Source organism: Aulonocara stuartgranti (assembly GCF_965226115.1).
Source record: "Aulonocara stuartgranti genome assembly, chromosome: 7".
Lineage (NCBI taxonomy): Eukaryota > Metazoa > Chordata > Actinopteri > Cichliformes > Cichlidae > Aulonocara > Aulonocara stuartgranti.
In genome coordinates this window covers 10760473-10780465 of record NC_138945.1, presented here as the reverse complement: position 1 = coordinate 10780465, position 19993 = coordinate 10760473, and the positions used below count along the sequence as shown (strand labels likewise).

The following is a 19993-nucleotide window of genomic DNA, read 5'->3' as shown; positions in this document are numbered from 1 at the left end:
ACGTCATTATATGGCATTCTATTGTTTAAACTACAGCATCACCTTTTAATGCTGTCCTTTCACATATGTAGCAGTAATGAAGTCAATTTAGGGTTTAATGGTCAGGAAAACAAAACAAAATACAGGAACCTTTTTTCCCTCCTTTTATTGTTTACAAAATACCAACATAAATACATAAAGGAGGCTGTGTGATATTGCTGTATGTGGATGTGTGTGAAACAGAGGAGCAGGCGGAAAGGACAATGCACACACCCACACACACAAATGCTCCACCCCTCTGTTACAAACACACAGTAGCTTAAACTATTTGTACTGCAGACAGCGAATAGTCGCAACACATCGTACAGTCAAAAAAAACAAAGCCTATTAAATAAAGGAACCAAAAAGATAAAAATACTGTGATATAAAGCAGCTAAAACTCAAATCTGTGAAAGAGTGCCGCCCTTTAAAAACCTACTGGGCAGGTGTAAATTCCTAAATTCCCCTGTAGTGACAGTGCTTGTTGTAATTCAGTGAAGTGAAACTGAACAGCAGTGACAGCTCTGGGAAAAATCAGCCCTGTGGGTTAAAGGAAAAAAAACCAAAAACCCACAGCCAGACACGATGTTCGTGAACCTGCCTGTGTTTTGCTCTCTCCAATCATTGTTTCTGCAAAAAAAAAAAATGAATTTAAAAAAAAAGAGGAAAAAAAGGATGAGGACATGGCAAACTCCTCCCCTGTTCTGCATTTTTTTTTCCTTCCAGCAACACCATCAATCCTCCAGTCACTCGTGCAATCAGACCACGCTCCTTATAGTGTGTCCAAAAATCAACTTGGTTACACTCACATCGGAACCCCTTTTATATTCAAAGTCAACAATATCTGTACACCAACAAACGAGGCATCTTTTTTTTTTTCTTTCTTTTTCTCTTTTCGGTGGACTACAATCATCTGTTTCAAGAGCAAAGCAGTTTCCTAACATCATACAGCGAGGATGCTTCAGACTACAAAATGCAGCAAGGTGTAAAAACGGCAAAGAAGGAAGACCGTGAAGGGAATGTGACGACACGTGACGCTTAAGGATCTTCTCTTCTTAATTTTCAAATCTCTCTGGCAAAAGAAATCCCCAAGCTTTATCTTCTAACTGCAACAGAAGGCTGGCTTTGTTCATTGTCTAATGTATATATAGACACAGATAAGTGGTGAGCCTCACCACCTTTTTATGTAACATCACTACCTGAAATTTATATATACATTAACATAAATACAGCCTAGGAGACGTTTAGCCACAACACTGGAAACTGAAAATGCCATCAACATGTAAATGCCAGAGGACAGGATTTATCCAGACAGGAAAGACTCTTATTGGCCTGAGTCGGTTACATTTTAGGTGGGGTGGGGATCTCTCTACCTAAACTCTGCTGTTTCTGGTCACCCCTTGCGGCTTTATGCTACAGACTGAGAGTGGCGGCACACAGACAAATAACCAGGACCAAAATGAGCTGACAGACGATCAGATGCTGTGTTTAGATTTAGCAGTTTGTGTCTGTGTTTTAGTTCTTACAGTTAATACTCAAAAGAATGTGACAAGAGACATGAAAGGGGGGACGGGGAAACTAAAAACTACAACTGTCCAGTCGCCGGGTCCAGTGGAAGAAGAAACTGAGGGATGAAGGAAGGTTGTTCACTGGGCAGTCGTGGCAGCGCCGAAGGTTTCCTGGGAGGCGTATACCATATAGAGGAAGCCATCTTGGTCGCGCTCTCGCTCATACACCTCAGAGATGGCGGCCGACACAGACACCATACTGTGACCGTTAACCAGCAGGAAGAAAGCCTGGTTGGAGTTTAGCTGGAGGCGCCTCCTGGTGGGGAATGAAAGACATGACAAGAGTGAGAAAAAGGGGAGACAATAGAAGAAAGTGAGAGGGAAAAAATATCCTAAGTATAAACTATGGATAGGAGAGGAATAAAATCAAGAAGTGGAAAAGAACTTGTGAAAGGAAATGAAAGAAGGGGAAGGAGAGTGAATAAAATATGAGATTGAAAGAAAGAGAAAAGGAAATGTATGGAAAAAATATGGCATCCATCTATTTATCCCTTCCTCCCTCAATCCATCCATCCATCCATATGTTTGCTAGCTCAGAAAAGTGCAACAAAGGTTTGGTATATTGAGGTCATTAAAAATACAGAACATGGAATGAGTAAGTAAGAAGAATATATATGCAAATATGTTTTGTATGTAACAAATATGCAAAACAGATGAAAGAAAGAAGAAAGGAAATTTGATGCCAGGAAAAGGGATGAAGACGTTTTTTAAAAAAAAAAGGAAAAGGGAAAGCCAAAGAAAGAGGAGATGAAAGGAAATTAAAAGAAGTGAAAGTGAAGGAAAAGACAGACAAAAGAGGAGTTGGAGATATTTAAGAAAAGCAAACAAAACTGAAGAGGAGAAAATGATGAATGTAAAGGAGAGATGGTGAGGAGGGGAGAAGAGGTCAGCGTCTACCTGATGATCTTGATGAGTTCACTCATGTTGACATGGTCTGGCACCAGGAACTTGGTCTTGTCCAGTACGGGGAGCTGCTTTTCTCCTTTATATCTCTCAATGATCACCTGCAGGAGGCAAAAACTTTATCAGCAATTCATTTCTCCTCTTTTTCTTCTTTTAGCTGGTCAGCTTCCATGAATGGTGCATTTCCTGTGCCCTTTGTGTGTCTGAGACCAGTGAGATGTAATAAGGAAGCTTGAGCTGCCAATATCAGATGGAGAGGTTAAATAAAAGAACACAGCTCTCTGCCTCACAGTCGGGTCCCTGTGAATCTAAATCCACATCTACTAGATCAAGATTTGCGTTAGACTTGAAAGGGAATGCCATTGTTTTACTAAGATATGTAAGATGGGTTTCAAACCCACAGGATTAGACTCCACTTCAGAAAGAATCACAATCAGACTCTGTATTAAAGGCTGGCAAAACCCAATTTAACTCACAGTGATGTGCTGATTAAACAAAGGCTGTCAGCCTCTACTTAACGCTCTGAAGCGGCCTATAAGTTCAACGAATCAAAGCTTCTCTTAACAAAAAACAACCAATCACTGTCACTCAGGCCGCACTCACAATCTTAGTTTCCGATCACATGTTTTGTCTTAATTAGCTGTTTTAACTGATGGAGCGCAACTACAAGGGAAAACAAGAATGCAAATCCAGCCCAGTTCGGGTGACAATGATGATGAATGACTGGATAGCTGTGGAGAACTAATATAGCAGTGGGGTTGTGTTTTTTTAGCACAACTTTCCTCGTTTGTTACGCAAATATTTAAGACACTTCTCTGTGTTTAACGTGTCTTATTCAAAATGTAGACACTGTTCTTTCTTTCTTTTTTTAGAGCCTGCCTAGCAGCAGGCATTACTCCCTCTTTCCACTTTAGGAAAGCTGCTAATTCTAACATGTCTCACTGTGAGCAGAACACAAACAATGTTCTGTTGTCGGCTGCAGGAGTGAACAAGATGTTTCATGCACTCGCGTTTCAGGAAATGAAAAACCAATATTATGGTGTTATTGTGTGTTATTGTTCAGTGTTGCTTAAATGTACCGAGGCAACACCGCACTGTCTGATGGTACATGGTTTAAAACCACAAATAGTCCAGTGCAAATCTTCTTGTGTCCTTTGTTGGATTCTGATTGAAACCTGGTTGAACTTCTGGTTTTTGTTACAAACCAACAGCTCTTACGAGGTTAAGGCTATACTAGAGCTTATATAGTTAAGGTTATAGTACATAACCAACTTTGCCATATTTCTCCTGGGTCAGCTAACCAATCAGAGCGAATGTATTTGCGAAGGAAAACCCTTCAAAAAGTTATGGCATTTTGTAATGATCACATTGGTACTAATGAAGCCATGCACCACAGCACTGAAGGTTTGTAGACTCTACCCCGCGGAGGCCCCTGTGACAACGCAAACATCTGATGAACTGCGACCTGACGTTACACAACATTAGCGGACTGTGTGATAGAACAGGCGTCAGCTACACAAAATTCTTGCAACTGAGTGAGTGTCCTACATGCTCGACCCACCCAGTGCAACCCACAGAAGTCCATGAGTGTGTGAGAGGCTGCCTGGGTCTGAGTGACCTACATTTTATCATCACATGAACACAAATTGTGTGAATGCTTGCGTGTGCAGACGCTGCACTACAAGGGCACCAAGTGCAAACTGGAAAACAGTCTAATGAGAACAATTACTTGTCTGTATGCATGTCCAGAAGTGAGTATAATACCAGCATGATGATCACCTGTTGACAAAGGGAAACTTCAGATTTACAGTCCAGACCACAGCACTAAGGGGTTCTAGCACTAATCCAGTGAGACCTGCTGACCCAGAGCTTCCTCAGCTTTCGCTTGGCATGCTAATGCATTTCATCTGGGCAGAAAAGCAGCGGCCTCAGTAAACCTCTTCACCATTTCTGCTGAAAGTGCCACAAGACAATGACAAGGCTGCTTTCACAGGCCAGTGATGTGTAGACTGACTTTACTGTTTGAATTAAGTTAAAAGGTTAGAGCAGCTGTTTAGTTCAGAAATCCTAATTTTATATTTTATTAGTAAGTACAAGATAAAGACATTCTAATATTTAAGCCTCACAGATGAGAAAATGTACTGTTTTTCTTTCTCCAGACTTTCAATATTGTCGTGTTAGGGGCTGTTTATCAAGCAATGCAAGTGAAAATGAAGCTGCAATCAGTTTTGGACATTGGAAATTGGTTTGCTGTTTTGTTTCAAAGTAATTGGTTCATATATTATTTCAGATAACAAAATACTATTTGTCTGCTTCCACACAGACCATGAATATTTGATAATTTTTTAAAGAGCATTTCATTATTATTTTTAGCCAATGTCATCCATGATTGATTTACTAGTGCACAACTTCTTCAGTCTTTAAAAGTTTACTGTGCAGCTGGCTGACTGGCCAGAGCTCATTCGGTTGCTTTCCCAGAGAGGATTTCATCCCACAGTTGAACCTGCTCCTGCTTGCACAAAGTACCTGGTAATTCAAATATTTGCACAGAAGAAACTTATAATTTAAAATTGTCTGCAGGCAGCATGTCTGTGTGGGCTCTCAATCACCCAGGTCGTGGCAGTTTCAAGTGCTTGAAAAGATAATAAGTGGGTTCTTTATGTTTATGAAGACATTTTACAATTTTTTAATTTAATTCAACTTTATTTATTTAGCGCCAAATCACAACAGCAGTTGCCTCAAGGCGCTTTATATTGCATGGTAAAGATCCTACAATAACACAGAGGAAACCTCAGCAATCAGATAAGCTCCTATAAGCAAGCAATTGATAGTGGAAAGTAAAAACTCCCTTTTAACAGGGCGAAACCTCAACATGCGCAGGGAGGAGCAAAGTCCAAAAAGCGCCTTCAGTTCTAAAACAACCAAACCCAACAATCACTCCACAAATGCATGACACAGAGCAGGTAGGAGGCCACCTCAACAGGACAGCACTCTGCTGTACACCTGCACCTGAAAGGACACTCTTTTGAGGATCCCAAAAGTCATATCTTGGCCTGAAAAGACAGATGGGACTCAGTAGAATTCTACACTCTGTTTTCCATTTACACATATGTTTGCACATTTCAATAAATCGCTTAGGACTGCACGATTTTGCATAGAATGAGAATCACGATTTTTTGGCTTAGAATTGAGATCACGATTCTCTAACGATTTTCTTTTCCAATATAAATATTTATTGCACTTATTAACTGCACATCAACTTCGTAACAGTTGAAACTGAACATCAAAACAACAAATGTCTCACGTTTTGTGGTTGCCGCAAAATGTTGTACTGCTTGAAATTCCGTCTCCACCGTTGCTCGGCGCTGCGTGTATAGAGCAGGTAGTGCAACAATAGAAAAATAGTTGCGGGACGGCACTGTGTAGCGTTTGTCTAGGGTGTTGATCATTTTCCTAAATCCCTGGTTTTGCACAGTGTTGATGGGAGCCATATCTTTGGTCAGGTGATAATAGCCTCCGTAATTTCTTTGTGCCTGCGGGAGTTCGGCGTGTATAGGGTATGAGGTTTCCGTTATTGATGTTTGGGTGGTTGACCGGGACGGATTTTCTCCTGTCACGTGCTCTCCGTTGTTTTTCCCTGCTAATTTTAGCATCACACGGCACAGCTTCTGTATCACGTGGTATAAGGCTCCGCCCTTGTCATTTGTTGAGCAGGAAGAGTGAGTGCTTGTTTTCATGCAGATTACGTCCCGGATCAAAATGCGGTACAATCGTCGTTGTCTTTTTTTTTTTTTTTTTTTTTTTTAAATCGTTGTCATTTGGAAATGAGATCGCACATAAGTATGAATCGAGATCGCGATTTTCTAATGATTAATCGTGCAGCCCTAAAATCACTGAACACATTTCCCTTTTCCCAGCAAAACATAAAGAAATGTGGCGAAAGAGTGATGCGAGACTACTATATCACCTGAAGTATTTAGACATGTGCTGACCCCTGTGTATTGTGAAAGCAGGACACTACTGAGTCTGACCCTAATGTGAAAGCTATTAGCAGTCTGCCTCTCCACCTCCTTCAGGCTCCACTGTGGCTGTCTGGGTGGAGTTACATTACAGTGACACAGCACATCTGCCTCTGGTCTCATACTTACTGTGACACGGCAGTTTATAACCCCGGGGAGCACACAGGAAGCGTGCACAAACACACAGACGAGAAGAGCCCTTACATGAAACGACAGGTGCAAAGCTGTGCTGATACTCTATCTCACTGATAAAATGAGCAGGTGAAACACGAGGTGTGCGTTTGTTTATTGGTGGTTGCTAAGAGGTGCTGGCCACTTACATGGTAATGCAGCTGCAACCACTTTTAACACAACATTCCAGAAAAAAAACAGCTGCTACATCACAACTGCTAAAATGATAAATGCATCTCCAACAGAGTCGACTGGAAAATCCCATCGAGGAACAGAAAGCTCTTTCAGACAAAAGACATTTAATCAGTCGCTGTGAGCTACAACCAGGAAATATGCGGTAACATTTTCTACTGCGGAAAGTTCCTGTGTGCTGCTTTGCACATCACACTTGTCCACAACCACACCAACATCACTGTCAGCTTCAGACATTTTAAACATGTACTTGAACTCACAGGTATCTTGTTGGGGTGCTGCTCCCGGATCAGTCTGACATCTTCTACCCGCTGTTCTGTGGAGCAGAAAAAAGGTCAGTGGGCATCAACCGGAATGAGCTGATAAAAGACAAACACGGTCAATGACAAATAAGGCAAAAAGAAGAAAAAAGCTGGCAGCAAATCCTATCCTATTTGCATGCTGTTTGTTTTACATATCCCTATCTGCACAATAATATCTTTGGTTCTCGTATCAGGTGACTGTGACTGTTTTTACAACCTGTGGTTCAACAGGTTTGCGAGGTGATGCACATCAGACCAAACAATGTCACAGCTGTAAGTGGCTGCCTACTAATTTCTGAAACAGATTATAAAAGCGTTCCGTTAAACATTTATAACACCGGTAAGCTTTATGTACTAGACAGATCTATAGTTTAGAATATGTCTTCTCTCATTTGGTACAAGCTGTTTTAGGAATCCTTACTGGCTGTCCTAAACAAAGAGGGCAGCAGGTGGGTGCTGTTGCTGAGCATATTATCTGATACCTGCTCTTACTGACATCATACATAGCCAAGAGCAGAAAAAAAATGTCTGAAACAGAGTGCGTTTTCAGAGCACAGGGTAAACTTGTACACACGTGCCTCAAAGTTGAAAGTTTAGTCACGTTCAGTATGAGCAACCACTATTTTAACAGTTCATACATGTAAGAACATAACGAAAACCATAATAGGTCCAATTCAATTAAAAAGAAAAAGTAGGATTAGAGACATGGAGCACAGAATCACACGGGAACAAACTGCTTACTGGGGTAAAGCGCTCGAGTGAAAACAAGATGGGCTTTTCTAAAATCCACTCATGGTGCAACAGCATTGTTCTGCAGTGATTAGCAGATCATTAGGCAAAAAATTATGATCCACTTATTATCTATTCAAAGTCTGCACTGATTACTGGGATTGCAAATCTTGTGTGCGTTTATCGGACATGTGCATTCTAGTTCCTTGGAAATCTTGGCTGAAAGCAGAACTAATAATTGGGTTTTTTCTTCACAGTGATAACCCAAAGACTGGATTGAAATTCTACTATTAATTGGTCTGTTTATTAGCAATGGTTAGCAGATATGCATGTCATTGCACTGCACCTGTACAGCTTATAGATACAGCTGCTAACCAAGCTTGTTGGCGTCAGCTGGTCATCTAATGCTTTTGACTCCAGAAAACAGGGATAAAAATTAGTCCAAAACCAACAGGTGGCAACATAATTTTTGTACACACAGTCTACAACCAGCACATATGACCAAAAATATCACCTTCTACTTGCAGCAGCACTACCTACTTGAACTAAACATCAGATTTTGGACCTTGAATTACCTGAATGGAGTCGAGTAGAGACAATTAAAAAAAAAACTGAAGCTTTGAGTCTCTGGTGTCCCTGTGACCCACCGCTGAAAGAAGTTGTTGTTCAGAAAACTGTGCGGCCACTGTAAGACTGTCTAACTAAATTAACTGATTAACATGCTGCGGCCAAAACACAAATGTTTATTTTCATGCTAAAACTGAAAAAAAAAATTCTATTATTACATTTTTCCATAACTGCGTTTCAATCAGAAACAAGGAAGTTCTGCATGCGTCAGTCTCTCATGACCAGACCAAGAAGGGAGAGAGAAAAACCAACTAAATGGGAAGCAAATGACTTTGAGGTTAAAAGGATGTGCTTTTTAAATACATCTTTGTTAGGTAATATTGGGAATTCGTCAGTTACCTCAAGGGGACACTGGGAAACTCCCTTTAAGTTCCTGAGTCATTCTATGACAAGCCTAGTAACTACGTAACGGATCATTTATGTTAAAAAACAAAACTAAACACATGGGGCTAGATTATTCTGTCCACAGAGGACAGTAACACAAAGATTAGATAAAAGGCAACATGACTACCAGCTAGTGACCCTTATCACTGAGTAAACATTCATGTATACACACAAAACTGTTTCTGAAATGGCAATATTACAAAAATTTTCACATGACCACATTAACCAGTAGTTTTTGGACCAGACTTGTTGGACTGTCACAGCTTCATGCCAACTTTAACATCATCATATGTACACATAACACGTTTGTCAGAGCAGGCTGGAACGCACACGCTTTGTTTGTGTATATTTAGACCAATAACATGAAGCACATGCATGTTTAGTCATGCTGGGAAACATACTTCTAACGTTGAAGGCAGCGAGTACACATCTTTGTTTATTAGGTAGTAATTATGATACGGACATAAGTTAAAAAGTTATCTACTTTTATAACGTCACTCTTTGGTATCATTATTATTTTATTTAAATATTAAATACATTCATCCAAATTTCATCTTTTCATTGAGATAAAAATGCTATTTTTAAATCAAATTTGAATAATTCGTATGATTTGAAAAGATGTTCAAAATTCTAGCAGCAAAACTAACTACACCAAACAAAAACTAGAACGACAACACTAAAAAAAGTTCCATATTTTTAAGTTCTGGCCATCAAGTCTGTTGAACTTAGTTTATGATTTTCATCGTTTTGTTACAAGCAGCAAACCCAATAAACAGGATAAGAATGTTAAATAATCGTTGCGTTATGGAAACTCGGCAGTGAGTTTGCAGGCCTTACATTTAGCTCTGTTGGCTGGGAAACACAAGTGAAAGTATCCTCTGCATCGAGGCTATATGGCCTGTGCACCAAAACCAAAAAAGAAAAACAGGAAGAAAGAAAATAAAGAAGGACACGTAAACTCCACGTGTTCAGTTGCAGTTTTACATTTTCTCCTCTTTTAAACTCTTTTCTTTTCCTCCACAAACTGTCCCATCCCCCAATCCTGCAGCTCTCCTCTCTCTGCCCTGCGTTTCGACACCACTTTGTTTTCCTCGCACTGCTCTCGCACAAGTAAACATTACAGAGACACGAGCCAGCAGCTCACAGCCTCATCATATTCGTCTACATCTAAAGCTCAAAGTCCACGAGTGGAAGCAACTGTCTTTCATCTATAAGTTAAAAGGAGCACATGCCCAACGAGGAGGCTGATTCTGTTAATCAGCAGCAGCAGAAAGTAGAAGCAGCCTGACAAAATGTAGGCTGATACTCGGCACGGGGATAACAACTAACCCCCACCTGGCCTGTGCACGCCAACGCTGTGATTCACTTTTGGGCAGTTCAGAGGACAATTCGGGGCACAACCGAAAACCCACGACCCAAGGCGGAAAAGCAGAGCGAGACATGTTAAAATTAGGAAACTGTAAGACCTACCGAATGTCCTTCTTTGTTTGAAGGTTTTTTCTGAAGGCATGTTGCACCAAAGTCGGTCAGCTGGCAGTAGGTGAAGGCGGAGGTAGTGTCTGTTTCGAAGCAGCGATATAAAAGCTAAAAACAACGTATTAAACTATCCGTGTCCGCGGTGCTGGCAGCTTCTTGGCGACACACCAACGCATAGAGATGAGCTCCTAGCTGGTTTGATGTCGTCGCTTCCTTCCTCTGCCTCTGTTTTTGTCAGCGCGAGCTGGAGCAAGCAAAACAAACCAGTCACATGACCCATGACGTCACGCACCACCCCTCTCCTCTCCTCTGCCTCCTCTTTTTAATTTATTTTTTCTTCCCCCTAACGGCCACTGTCTCCACACGGACGATATTTAAAATTGAACCAACCTATTAAAAAATACGTATGATTTAATTAAAAAAAATACGCTTATTTTATCAAAAAATAAAATAAAATAAAATGTTTAAATGTTTATGGAAAGAAAACATTGTTAAAATGGCCACAAATTTAATTTGTATATCAACAGTTTATCTTCAGTTTCAGAAATCTGACCATTTTCGCTTTACAAAAAAATTAACATAATAATAATAATAATAATAAGATTTTTAACAGGGGGCAGCCCATCGGAAGAAAGCTGGATTAGGGGGCTAAAACAGCCCCATTCAGACAGTCCACGACCTTTCTTTTATATTGGGCCCTTGAGGCCAGTATAAAAGAAAAAGAATGCAAGTGTATGCTACTCCAATGGAGTATAGAGCAGGAAATGAGCAGAATAGGTCCTCTTTATCTGGTGTTAATGACCATACTTCTTGAACACTTCTGCTCTGTGAAGCATCCTTCACAATGATGCCATTCTAGTCCACACACCTCAGCAGGTCCAAATATTTACATACCAAAAGCTTGAAGTGCTGTAGAATTGACTTTTGAAGGACTTCATAGCATTGTACATAAAAGCCACTGAAGTTACTGAGAGTTGTGGGGACTTCTTAAGCATGGATCTCTTTCAGTCTCAGAGAGAGGTCAAAAACATGGAACTGTATAGGAAAGCTGGATTTGATGAGTATATGGCATATAGAGGAGCAGTCTATAAAAGGAACATAGGAGAAATGAGTGGAGGTGCCCTCCTGCTTCTGGGAAGTATTTCAGTGTTGTTGTTGAGGGACTGGGGGAGTGTTGGTGGGAGGAGACGGCCATTCATGGCCTTGTAGTGCTGGAGAAAGGTATTCTAAGGAGGGACACTAGAAACCACAAGGCTGGTTCAGTCTTTTAACAACCCTGTTGAAAAACTGGTTTACCTGCTCCTCCTCCTTTTTTTCTCATACCAGTAATGCTTTGTCTGATCTCTTTTAAGTAGTTAATCCATAGCATTTATTTAAAAGAATTAAGGGAGCACGTGCTGATTTATAAGTGAAGTAAAATCCACATAAATTATTCAGTAATCCACAGTAATTATACAGAACACATGCAGCAAACACGAGACAAGAAAGAAAAAGAATACCTCTTTAGAAAAATCACCATAACATTAACTGATGAATCGTATGTATCCCTGCCACACGCATGCAATGTTATCATCTCAGTCAGCAGCTGCACCTCTGCAGCCTTTTCTTTGGTACTGTACACTAACAAGCATGTTGTAACTGTGGAGGAGCCAAAATAGGAGAAAGTCAAACATTAGGAATTTTTCAGAAAGTGTTAAATTTTTTGGTTCCATGTTACACAAAAGAAACGAGTGCAAACAGATGTAATGGAGTTTTTACTTATTGTAAAGACTACAAATAGATTTTCCACCACTGCTTTAATAGCCACAACATTTAGTGCCATCTTGTGGTTAAAACACATCAAATCAGCCAAATCATATGAACAACAAAATTTCCAACACATATAATACTTTATTCAGTTGTTGTAGTGATGGTGTATTATTATGTATCTGTTGTGTTATAAACCCACAGCCCCTGTAAACAGTGTGTACTAAACTGACACCATACTACAGACTGAAGGGCGAGCATAACCATAAAAGATTTTGAAAACTAAATATAAGGAAGAGAAAATGTGATTGCTACAGGCAAAAAAAACAGATATGAAAAAAACAACAAAGAGACAAAACAAAATCATAAAAGCACAAAAATAATTCAGTCAATCACTTTTCAGTTGAAAACGTCCCTAAATATATTTGACTGATGGGTTTTCCTGATGAGGCCACATGTCTGTGCCCAGGCGCCAATTACCTGATTGTCACTGTTAGTATATATTGATGCCAAACCTAACCTGGATGAAGAAGCCATTATGTTAAGGTTACATTTTCAGCCTCTAGCAGTAGGATCGTGTTTAGCTGTTTTTGTGGGTTTTACAAAAGCTGCTGCCACAATTGTGAGACGAGGACATACATGAAGATGTCAGATCCACGAAGTAACAACAGGTCATTTTGCGTGCAGTGAAGTGATTTGATAGTTAATGTTAGGAGCGCCTATAAATGCAGTGCTTGGGTAAAAGTACCCGATTACTTACCGAGGAGATCAAGAAGAAGCTGCAGGTGTTATTTTTGTCCAGCAGGTGGAGAACTCTGATCACCTGTTGCTGATTGTAACGTGAAAGCGAACAGCGCTGGATTCACGGATATCGACGCTCTGTATTTCCAGCTGAATCTGAAGTGAATACACTCAGTTTTCCTTTTACTGTAATAATATAAATCTTATATCGGAAGAGCCCTCCGCTACTTTTTATGCCATATTATCACAAGCATGAAGGTGTACATATTAAGAGGTTGTTTCTTATCTTTCTTTCCCAGTTCAGAGGATTACAGCTTATCCACAAAGTACCTCCCAGTACTTTATATTTTTAGGTCGACCATACTGCGAAACCTTCCCTGCGGACTTCCACCTGAAACCCCCCAACCGTTGCTCAGTCAGGTGTGTTTGTGTTATAGGGATGAAGACAAATCAGTGTAGGTGTATGTGTACGTGTTGGCACCCAACTGGGTGTGTCTGGGCCAGAAATGAAGTCAGTTAGAAATGATCTCCTACAGTCAAGCTGTGTATTTGTCTCAGCAGGGTGCCGGGCCTGAGGACTGTGTGTGAGGCATCCACCTCTCTCTGTGCACGTCAGAGACGGCTGTAGCGCATGAAGGTGTGTGTGAGCACACATCTACGAGCCGGGGGACACCCCGACCCTTCAATCAAGTATTAGCTGTCAATATTTGGACCTCCTTCCTGCTCCCCCCGCTCATTAGGTGGTGGTGGTGTGATTTCATGCTTCTCACCAGGAGGCCTTCGCAAAGTCTCAGTCTGCTGTACAGACGGATAAAGTGCTAATTTGTGTGATATGAAATGTTGACACTGTTATAGTGTTATATGTTACAAGGAGGGACAATATGAGTGTGGTCAATAACATGACAGATGAAGGATATGAAAGGTGCAAAGGCAGAGGTTGTGTGGTGGGCTCTAAACCTCATTGATTTACTATATTAATTCAGAAAGATAAGCACAGACAGTAGAGACAGCCAGTTTCAAGAAGAACTGTCGGTTCACATTATCTATCTATCTATGTATGTATGATTATTTAGAGAAACCAGAACATTGTTACCACCTTATTTGCAAGTTATAGTTCTTTAAAAGAAGGAAAACATGGCTATGTAAGAGACTAAAACAGTAATACAGTTGAGAAATGCAGCAGTCATCTGCAGTGTAATAAAACTGTGGCCCTTCTCTCATCATTGGGCATTCAGTCTGCTCTTTATATGTCACAGGATAATGAAATCCCCTCCTGGTAAATCTGTTCTGACCTTTTTTCCCCCACTCACCTAGTATCCATATGATTATCTGTTCTTTTCTTCACCAGCCCGCTGATGTTTTTCACCAGTCTGTAGTAAACTTGAGCCCCACGTTCAAGTGGCTGCCTCCTTTGTTTTTTGGCATTCAAGCTTTTCAGTGGAACACAGCATCAGGAAATTCTGTCCAGGTTTCAGACTGTGGACGTGGTCATTAGATATATGGTGTGTGAAACAGAACAAGAACACTTATATAAATAAAATTAAATGCAAGTTGTGTCATAATCACATCTGATGTCTAAAGTTTGAAGTTGAGCTCATTTGAGAGGCTCCATAATTAATCAAAAAGAATATTTTATTTTATATATTTGAAATTGATATCTGTCCACTAATCAATAAAAAAGTAGAGAAAATTATTCCTGAACCCAACTCAGTACTTCCAAGTTTGACCCCAAATTACAAAAATTATCTATCTATATTTATTTATTAACTTTAAAATAAATTATCCATAAGACAGAAAATATGATATTTCTTCAGCAGATCTCCAAGCCCATTAAAATATCTATCAGGTTATAGAACATACAAATAATATGAGTCCACTGCGTCCTTCACATTACAAGCTAACTCCTGATAAATTTTCACACAGTCCCTTAAATAACATGTCTAAACGTAAACTTTACAGCCTCTTGCTATTGCTAATTATTAGCCTGTCAATGTGCACCATGGTGACTTTGCTCAGAAAGGTGCAACAAACAGACTTGTACTTCACACAGTGCTGTTCATATTATAGTTATGACTCAGAAACACTAACAGACTTTGAATGTGCTCAGTAAGTACAGGGAGTGCAGAATTATTAGGCAAATGAGTATTTTGTCCACATCACCCTCTTCATGCATGTTGTCTTACTCCAAGCTGTATAGGCTCGAAAGCCTACTACCAATTAAGCATATTAGGTGATATGCATCTCTGTAATGAGAAGGGGTGTGGTCTAATGACATCAACACCTTATATCAGGTGTGCATAATTATTAGGCAACGTCCATTCCTTTGGCAAAATGAGTCAAAAGAAGGACTTGACAGGCACAGAAAAGTCAAAAATAGTGAGACATCTTGCAGAGGGATGCAGCAGTCTCAAAATTGCAAAGCTTCTGAAGCGTGATCATCGAACAATCAAGCGTTTCATTCAAAATAGTCAACAGGGTCGCAAGAAGCGTGTGGAAAAACCAAGGCGCCAAATAACTGCCCATGAACTGAGAAAAGTCAAGCGTGCAGCTGCCAAGATGCCACTTGCCACCAGTTTGGCCATATTTCAGAGCTGCAACATCACTGGAGTGCCCAAAAGCACAAGGTGTGCAATACTCAGAGACATGGCCAAGGTAAGAAAGGCTGAAAGACGACCACCACTGAACAAGACACACAAGCTGAAACGTCAAGACTGGGCCAACAAATATCTCAAGACTGGTTTTTCTAAGGTTTTATGGACCGATGAAATGAGAGTGAGTCTTGATGGGCCAGATGGATGGGCCCGTGGCTGGATTGGTAAAGGGCAGAGAGCTCCAGTCCGACTCAGACGCCAGCAAGGTGGAGGTGGAGTACTGGTTTGGGCTGGTATCATCAAAGATGAGCTTGTGGGGCCTTTTCGGGTTGAGGATGGAGTCAAGCTCAACTCCCAGTCCTACTGCCAGTTTCTGGAAGACACCTTCTTCAAGCAGTGGTACAGGAAGAAGTCTGCATCCTTCAAGAAAAACATGATTTTCATGCAGGACAATGCTCCATCACACGCGTCCAAGTACTCCACAGCGTGGCTGGCAAGAAAGGGTATAAAAGAAGAAAAACTAATGACATGGCCACCTTGTTCACCTGATCTGAACCCCATTGAGAACCTGTGGTCCATCATCAAATGTGAGATTTACAAGGAGGGAAAACAGTACACCTCTCTGAACAGTGTCTGGGAGGCTGTGGTTGCTGCTGCACGCAATGTTGATGGTGAACAGATCAAAACACTGACAGAATCCATGGATGGCAGGCTTTTGAGTGTCCTTGCAAAGAAAGGTGGCTATATTGGTCGCTGATTTGTTTTTCTTTTGTTTTTGAATGTCAGAAATGTATATTTGTGAATGTGGAGATGTTATATTGGTTTCACTGGTAAAAAATAAATAATTGAAATAGGTATATATTTGTTTTTTGTTAAGCTGCCTAATAATTATGCACAGTAATAGTCACCTGCACACACAGATATCCCCCTAAAATAGCTAAAAATAAAAACTACTTCCAAAAACATTCAGCTTTGATATTAATGAGTTTTTTGGGTTCATTGAGAACATGGTTGTTGTTCAATAATAAAATTATTCCTCAAAAATACAACTTGCCTAATAATTCTGCACTCCCTGTATGTCCTTACTGCTTCTATAGGAATTAAGAGGGTAAATATATTAACTAATTATAAGCAAGTATCACCAACTCTGTAAAAGCAGAACTTTTGGCACTTTTCTGGTCTGGATCATTTAGTTGTGAGTTAACACAATGTCACAACCTGGGAGTGGATGTCCCAGCAAATTCACCTCAACACCAGATTGTGCAATACTCCCAGAAAGTGTAACAAACAAACAACAACAAAAAACATGTAAATTTAAAATTACGGGCCTCAGAACATGTTAAATGTTAATGTTCATGACATTACAATTAAACAATAAAGGAACAAGGACGGCATGTTTGGAAAGGCTACCAGGAGAAAGCCTCTCTGAAAAGCAATAGTTCGGTTTACAAAGTTGCAACTGATCAAACCACAAAACGTCTGGAACAATGTCCTTTGGAAAGATGAGAGCAAAGTGGAGATGTTTGGCCCCAGAATATGGTCATCGAGTCATTGCAGTCATTGAGTCGACCATGAACTCCTCTGAATACGAAAAGTATTCCTGAGAAATGTGAAGCAACTTGTCTGACAGCTAAAGTTTGGCCCAAATTGGAGGACAATGATCTCAAGCAAGCAGAAGGACTGAAAAGTAAAAAAAATCGAGGTGTTGCAATGGCCCAGTTAAAAGTCCAGACTTCAACCTGATTGAAATGTTGCAGAACCTTAAGAGAGCTGTGCATAAATAAATTCCCACAAACATCAATGAATCAAATCAACGCTGTAAAGAAATTCCCTCACAACCAAGTGAAAGGCTGATAGTAATACAGAAAACAATTACTTCAAGTTATTGCTGTTAAAGGTGGTTCCTCAAGCTACTGAATCATGGTGTGTATGGTGTGTACTTAGTTTTTCACAGGACTGCATAGAGACCTGTGAAGAGTTTATTTTTCACATGCCTGTATGATATGTGCAGTGAGCTATGTTCTCTTTGACTAACAGCCTCCCGGGCTGAAACAGGACCAGACACCATATCCATCTTTTCTCATGCACCAATTATCTCATTCCTCCTCTACATGTCAGTTAAATTTTTGCAGTTCTCTAAACCAGCTGTGCATATGTGAAAGTCCCCACACTTGTAGTTCACAGCTTTTTTCCCTGTCCTGTCAAAAAAAGAAGGAAAAAAAAGAAAATCCAGCATCCGATTGCCACTTGTCAGATTTCAGATTTAATCTTTGGAAGTTAAACTAACTCTATCCTTTTAGTTAATTATTTACCATTTAGCCATCAATCTGTCCAATGCTGTATTAATTATTATAAGCGAACTATTTGAACCATTTGTTAAAATCTTTTTAGTTTTAACAATGTATCCATTTTTTTTATTTTAAGATAAATATCTCACCATTTATTAATATATTACCTGCTGTTGCTGTTCTTCTCATTTATCCACCAGTAGTATAGACATTTAGGGATTGAGTGTGGAAGGTGGTGTACAGTCCTAAAACATTTAATGAATTGGAAGCACCAATTTTGACCACAAGCAAAGTGGAGAACTTTGTATGACGATTACAAGCATATCTCTGGTTTGGCCTCAAATCTACCTGAGCTATTAACTCCTATTTGCTCTTAGGTGCAACATTTTTAATAGTTATCAAAGTTTGTAAGTTATACTGGGGGCTTATTTTGCATATTGAACTTTGGAATCCGTCGTTGTGTACAGTCAGGCATCTTCAAAATGTGTTTTAAACTTCAAGTTTTCATTCACACTTGAGTCCTGTGAAGACATGAGGCTGGTCCAGTTCAGTTTGAGGTGCAAAACGTGGTTTAAGGGCAGCATCAGGGTTACATCACGAGTTAGAAACAAAAGAAAGAACGTACTCTGGAGTGATGGAAACACATCTCTGTGCATGAATTTCCTAATGCTTTCATAACATCCCAAAGCGCACACAGCTTGAATCATTTTTGCTTTGATGATGAGCTAACAAAATAACATCACCTCAAAACAAAAAATGTAGAGAATCTGGTCGTCGTGCATCTGTGACTGCTGTGAACCACACTGAACATGGAGTGAAGGGCTCAGATTAAACAACAGAGTAACGCACAGTGCTGCACCAGCCTGCACATTTTCACTGGGTTCTGCTGTCCGAAACATTAAATGCAGCTGTGTGCAGTTAGATCTGTGAAGACTAGTGCTGCAACAGGAAACACTTAGGATTGTGGCCTTTTCTGGATTACATTGGTTGCGCTGTTGCCTAGACAACAGTAATTAGAAAAGACTAGGTTACCAAGCAGAGAGCGGTTATGTTTCCTTAGCAACCAAGGTCAGGGAGAAGGCTCTGTGTTTACCTGATTCTGAGGAAGGAGACAGATACAACACATCTGTCATTGTAGTAAGTACTGGGAGGCGTCAGATTCATGCAGTCATCTATTTTCCCTGCTTGCACTGAAGACTGTAACTTTAGCACCACAGTAACCTGACTGCTTTTTAATTCATCTGTGCAGAAAATAGAGCTTGCGTCAATTTCCAGCCTAACTGTCAGTGCAAGCTTTAAAACACACGGAGAATACGAGGGGGAAGGAATCTGTTAGGAGAGCTGAGGAGAGCACACATTGTGTCCTCCTATATGTAGGCCTGTGTGTGCCCGCTGCGTGCTCTTCCTGTAATTAGTTGATTATCACAGCTTGTCGTCACACACAAGCTTACACAAACACGCTATAATGACAATGACATAACACAGCCTCCTTAAGTATCAGTCTATCGTTTTGTCACTCCTCTGCTCACTGCTTCTATCATCCATCTTCCCTTTCCCTCGAAGCCCTTTTAGTCCGTCTGTCAGACAAAGACACACACACACACACACACAAGCTTCCCATGTCCACGTGTAACCAGAGGCTATGAGAACACTTAATCCCTCAGCACCTGCTTTCCATACTACTGTGACCTCTCCGCAGCTGGCTCGGTGTGTGCCTTGTTGCCTTTACATGTTCATATCAGTGCCAGGAAGGAGGAGAGAGGTGTTAATTAATTTGCATATTTGTAGATTTGTTTGTATCCGTGCATTTTAGTGACACGTTTAAGCTTAAAAACATGGCCAGCGCTGTAGTGCGGAGAACAGATGGAGTGGGTATAACATGGCATCGTTATGATCCCATACAGTGCAGCAGAACAGACTGCAGGGATCAGCTTTTCAAATTAAATATGATGACACTTACACTGTGTCCTGTCTGCTCTCTGTACGCAGGTCCAACGAGTGCCAGCATCACTTCTGGTGCTTTATAAAGCCTCTAAAGGCACAGCTAGTTAAAAAAAAAAAATTGTTCAGGTTTAGAGATGAAAAAGGAAAAAATATAGAAAATTTCATTTGGAGAAACGATGCAGATTACTTGTTTCTGCACTCTAAAGTGTGTGAATAAATGAATTCATATAGAAGAATCTGAAGCAAAGAATAAACAGGGCAATTATTTATAGGGGACAATAACGCTGCTTAAAT

General features: G+C 40.3%; 1 protein-coding gene and 1 long non-coding RNA gene across 2 annotated transcripts; one reads left to right on the top strand and one right to left on the bottom strand.

Moving 5' to 3' along the window:
* Positions 1-128: 128 nt before the first annotated feature.
* Positions 129-10688, bottom strand: map1lc3b (microtubule-associated protein 1 light chain 3 beta). Its single transcript, XM_082541498.1, has 4 exons — positions 10384-10688; positions 7132-7187; positions 2484-2590; positions 129-1842 (listed from the first exon to the last, which is right to left on the bottom strand). The coding sequence occupies exons 1-4, from the start codon at positions 10421-10423 to the stop codon at positions 1665-1667; spliced, it is 381 nt and encodes a 126-aa protein (XP_082397624.1). The 5' UTR covers positions 10424-10688; the 3' UTR covers positions 129-1664.
* A 2002-nt stretch (positions 10689-12690) lies between these two features.
* Positions 12691-14324, top strand: LOC309712033. Its single transcript, XR_014278163.1, has 3 exons — positions 12691-13037; positions 13176-13296; positions 13438-14324. It is a non-coding gene; the product is annotated as an uncharacterized lncRNA (long non-coding RNA).
* The last annotated feature ends 5669 nt before the right edge of the window (positions 14325-19993 follow it).

Bases quoted from the DNA above. Each gene is read 5' to 3' on its own strand.
- map1lc3b (XM_082541498.1), bottom strand. From the start codon at position 10,423: ATGCCTTCAGAAAAAACCTTCAAACAAAGAAGGACATTCG. The intron at 7,188-10,383 runs GTAGGTCTTACA...TCTGCTCCACAG, and splicing joins CAAACAAAGAAGGACATTCG to AACAGCGGGTAGAAGATGTC. The intron at 2,591-7,131 runs GTGAGTTCAAGT...TGCCTCCTGCAG, and splicing joins AGCACCCCAACAAGATACCT to GTGATCATTGAGAGATATAA.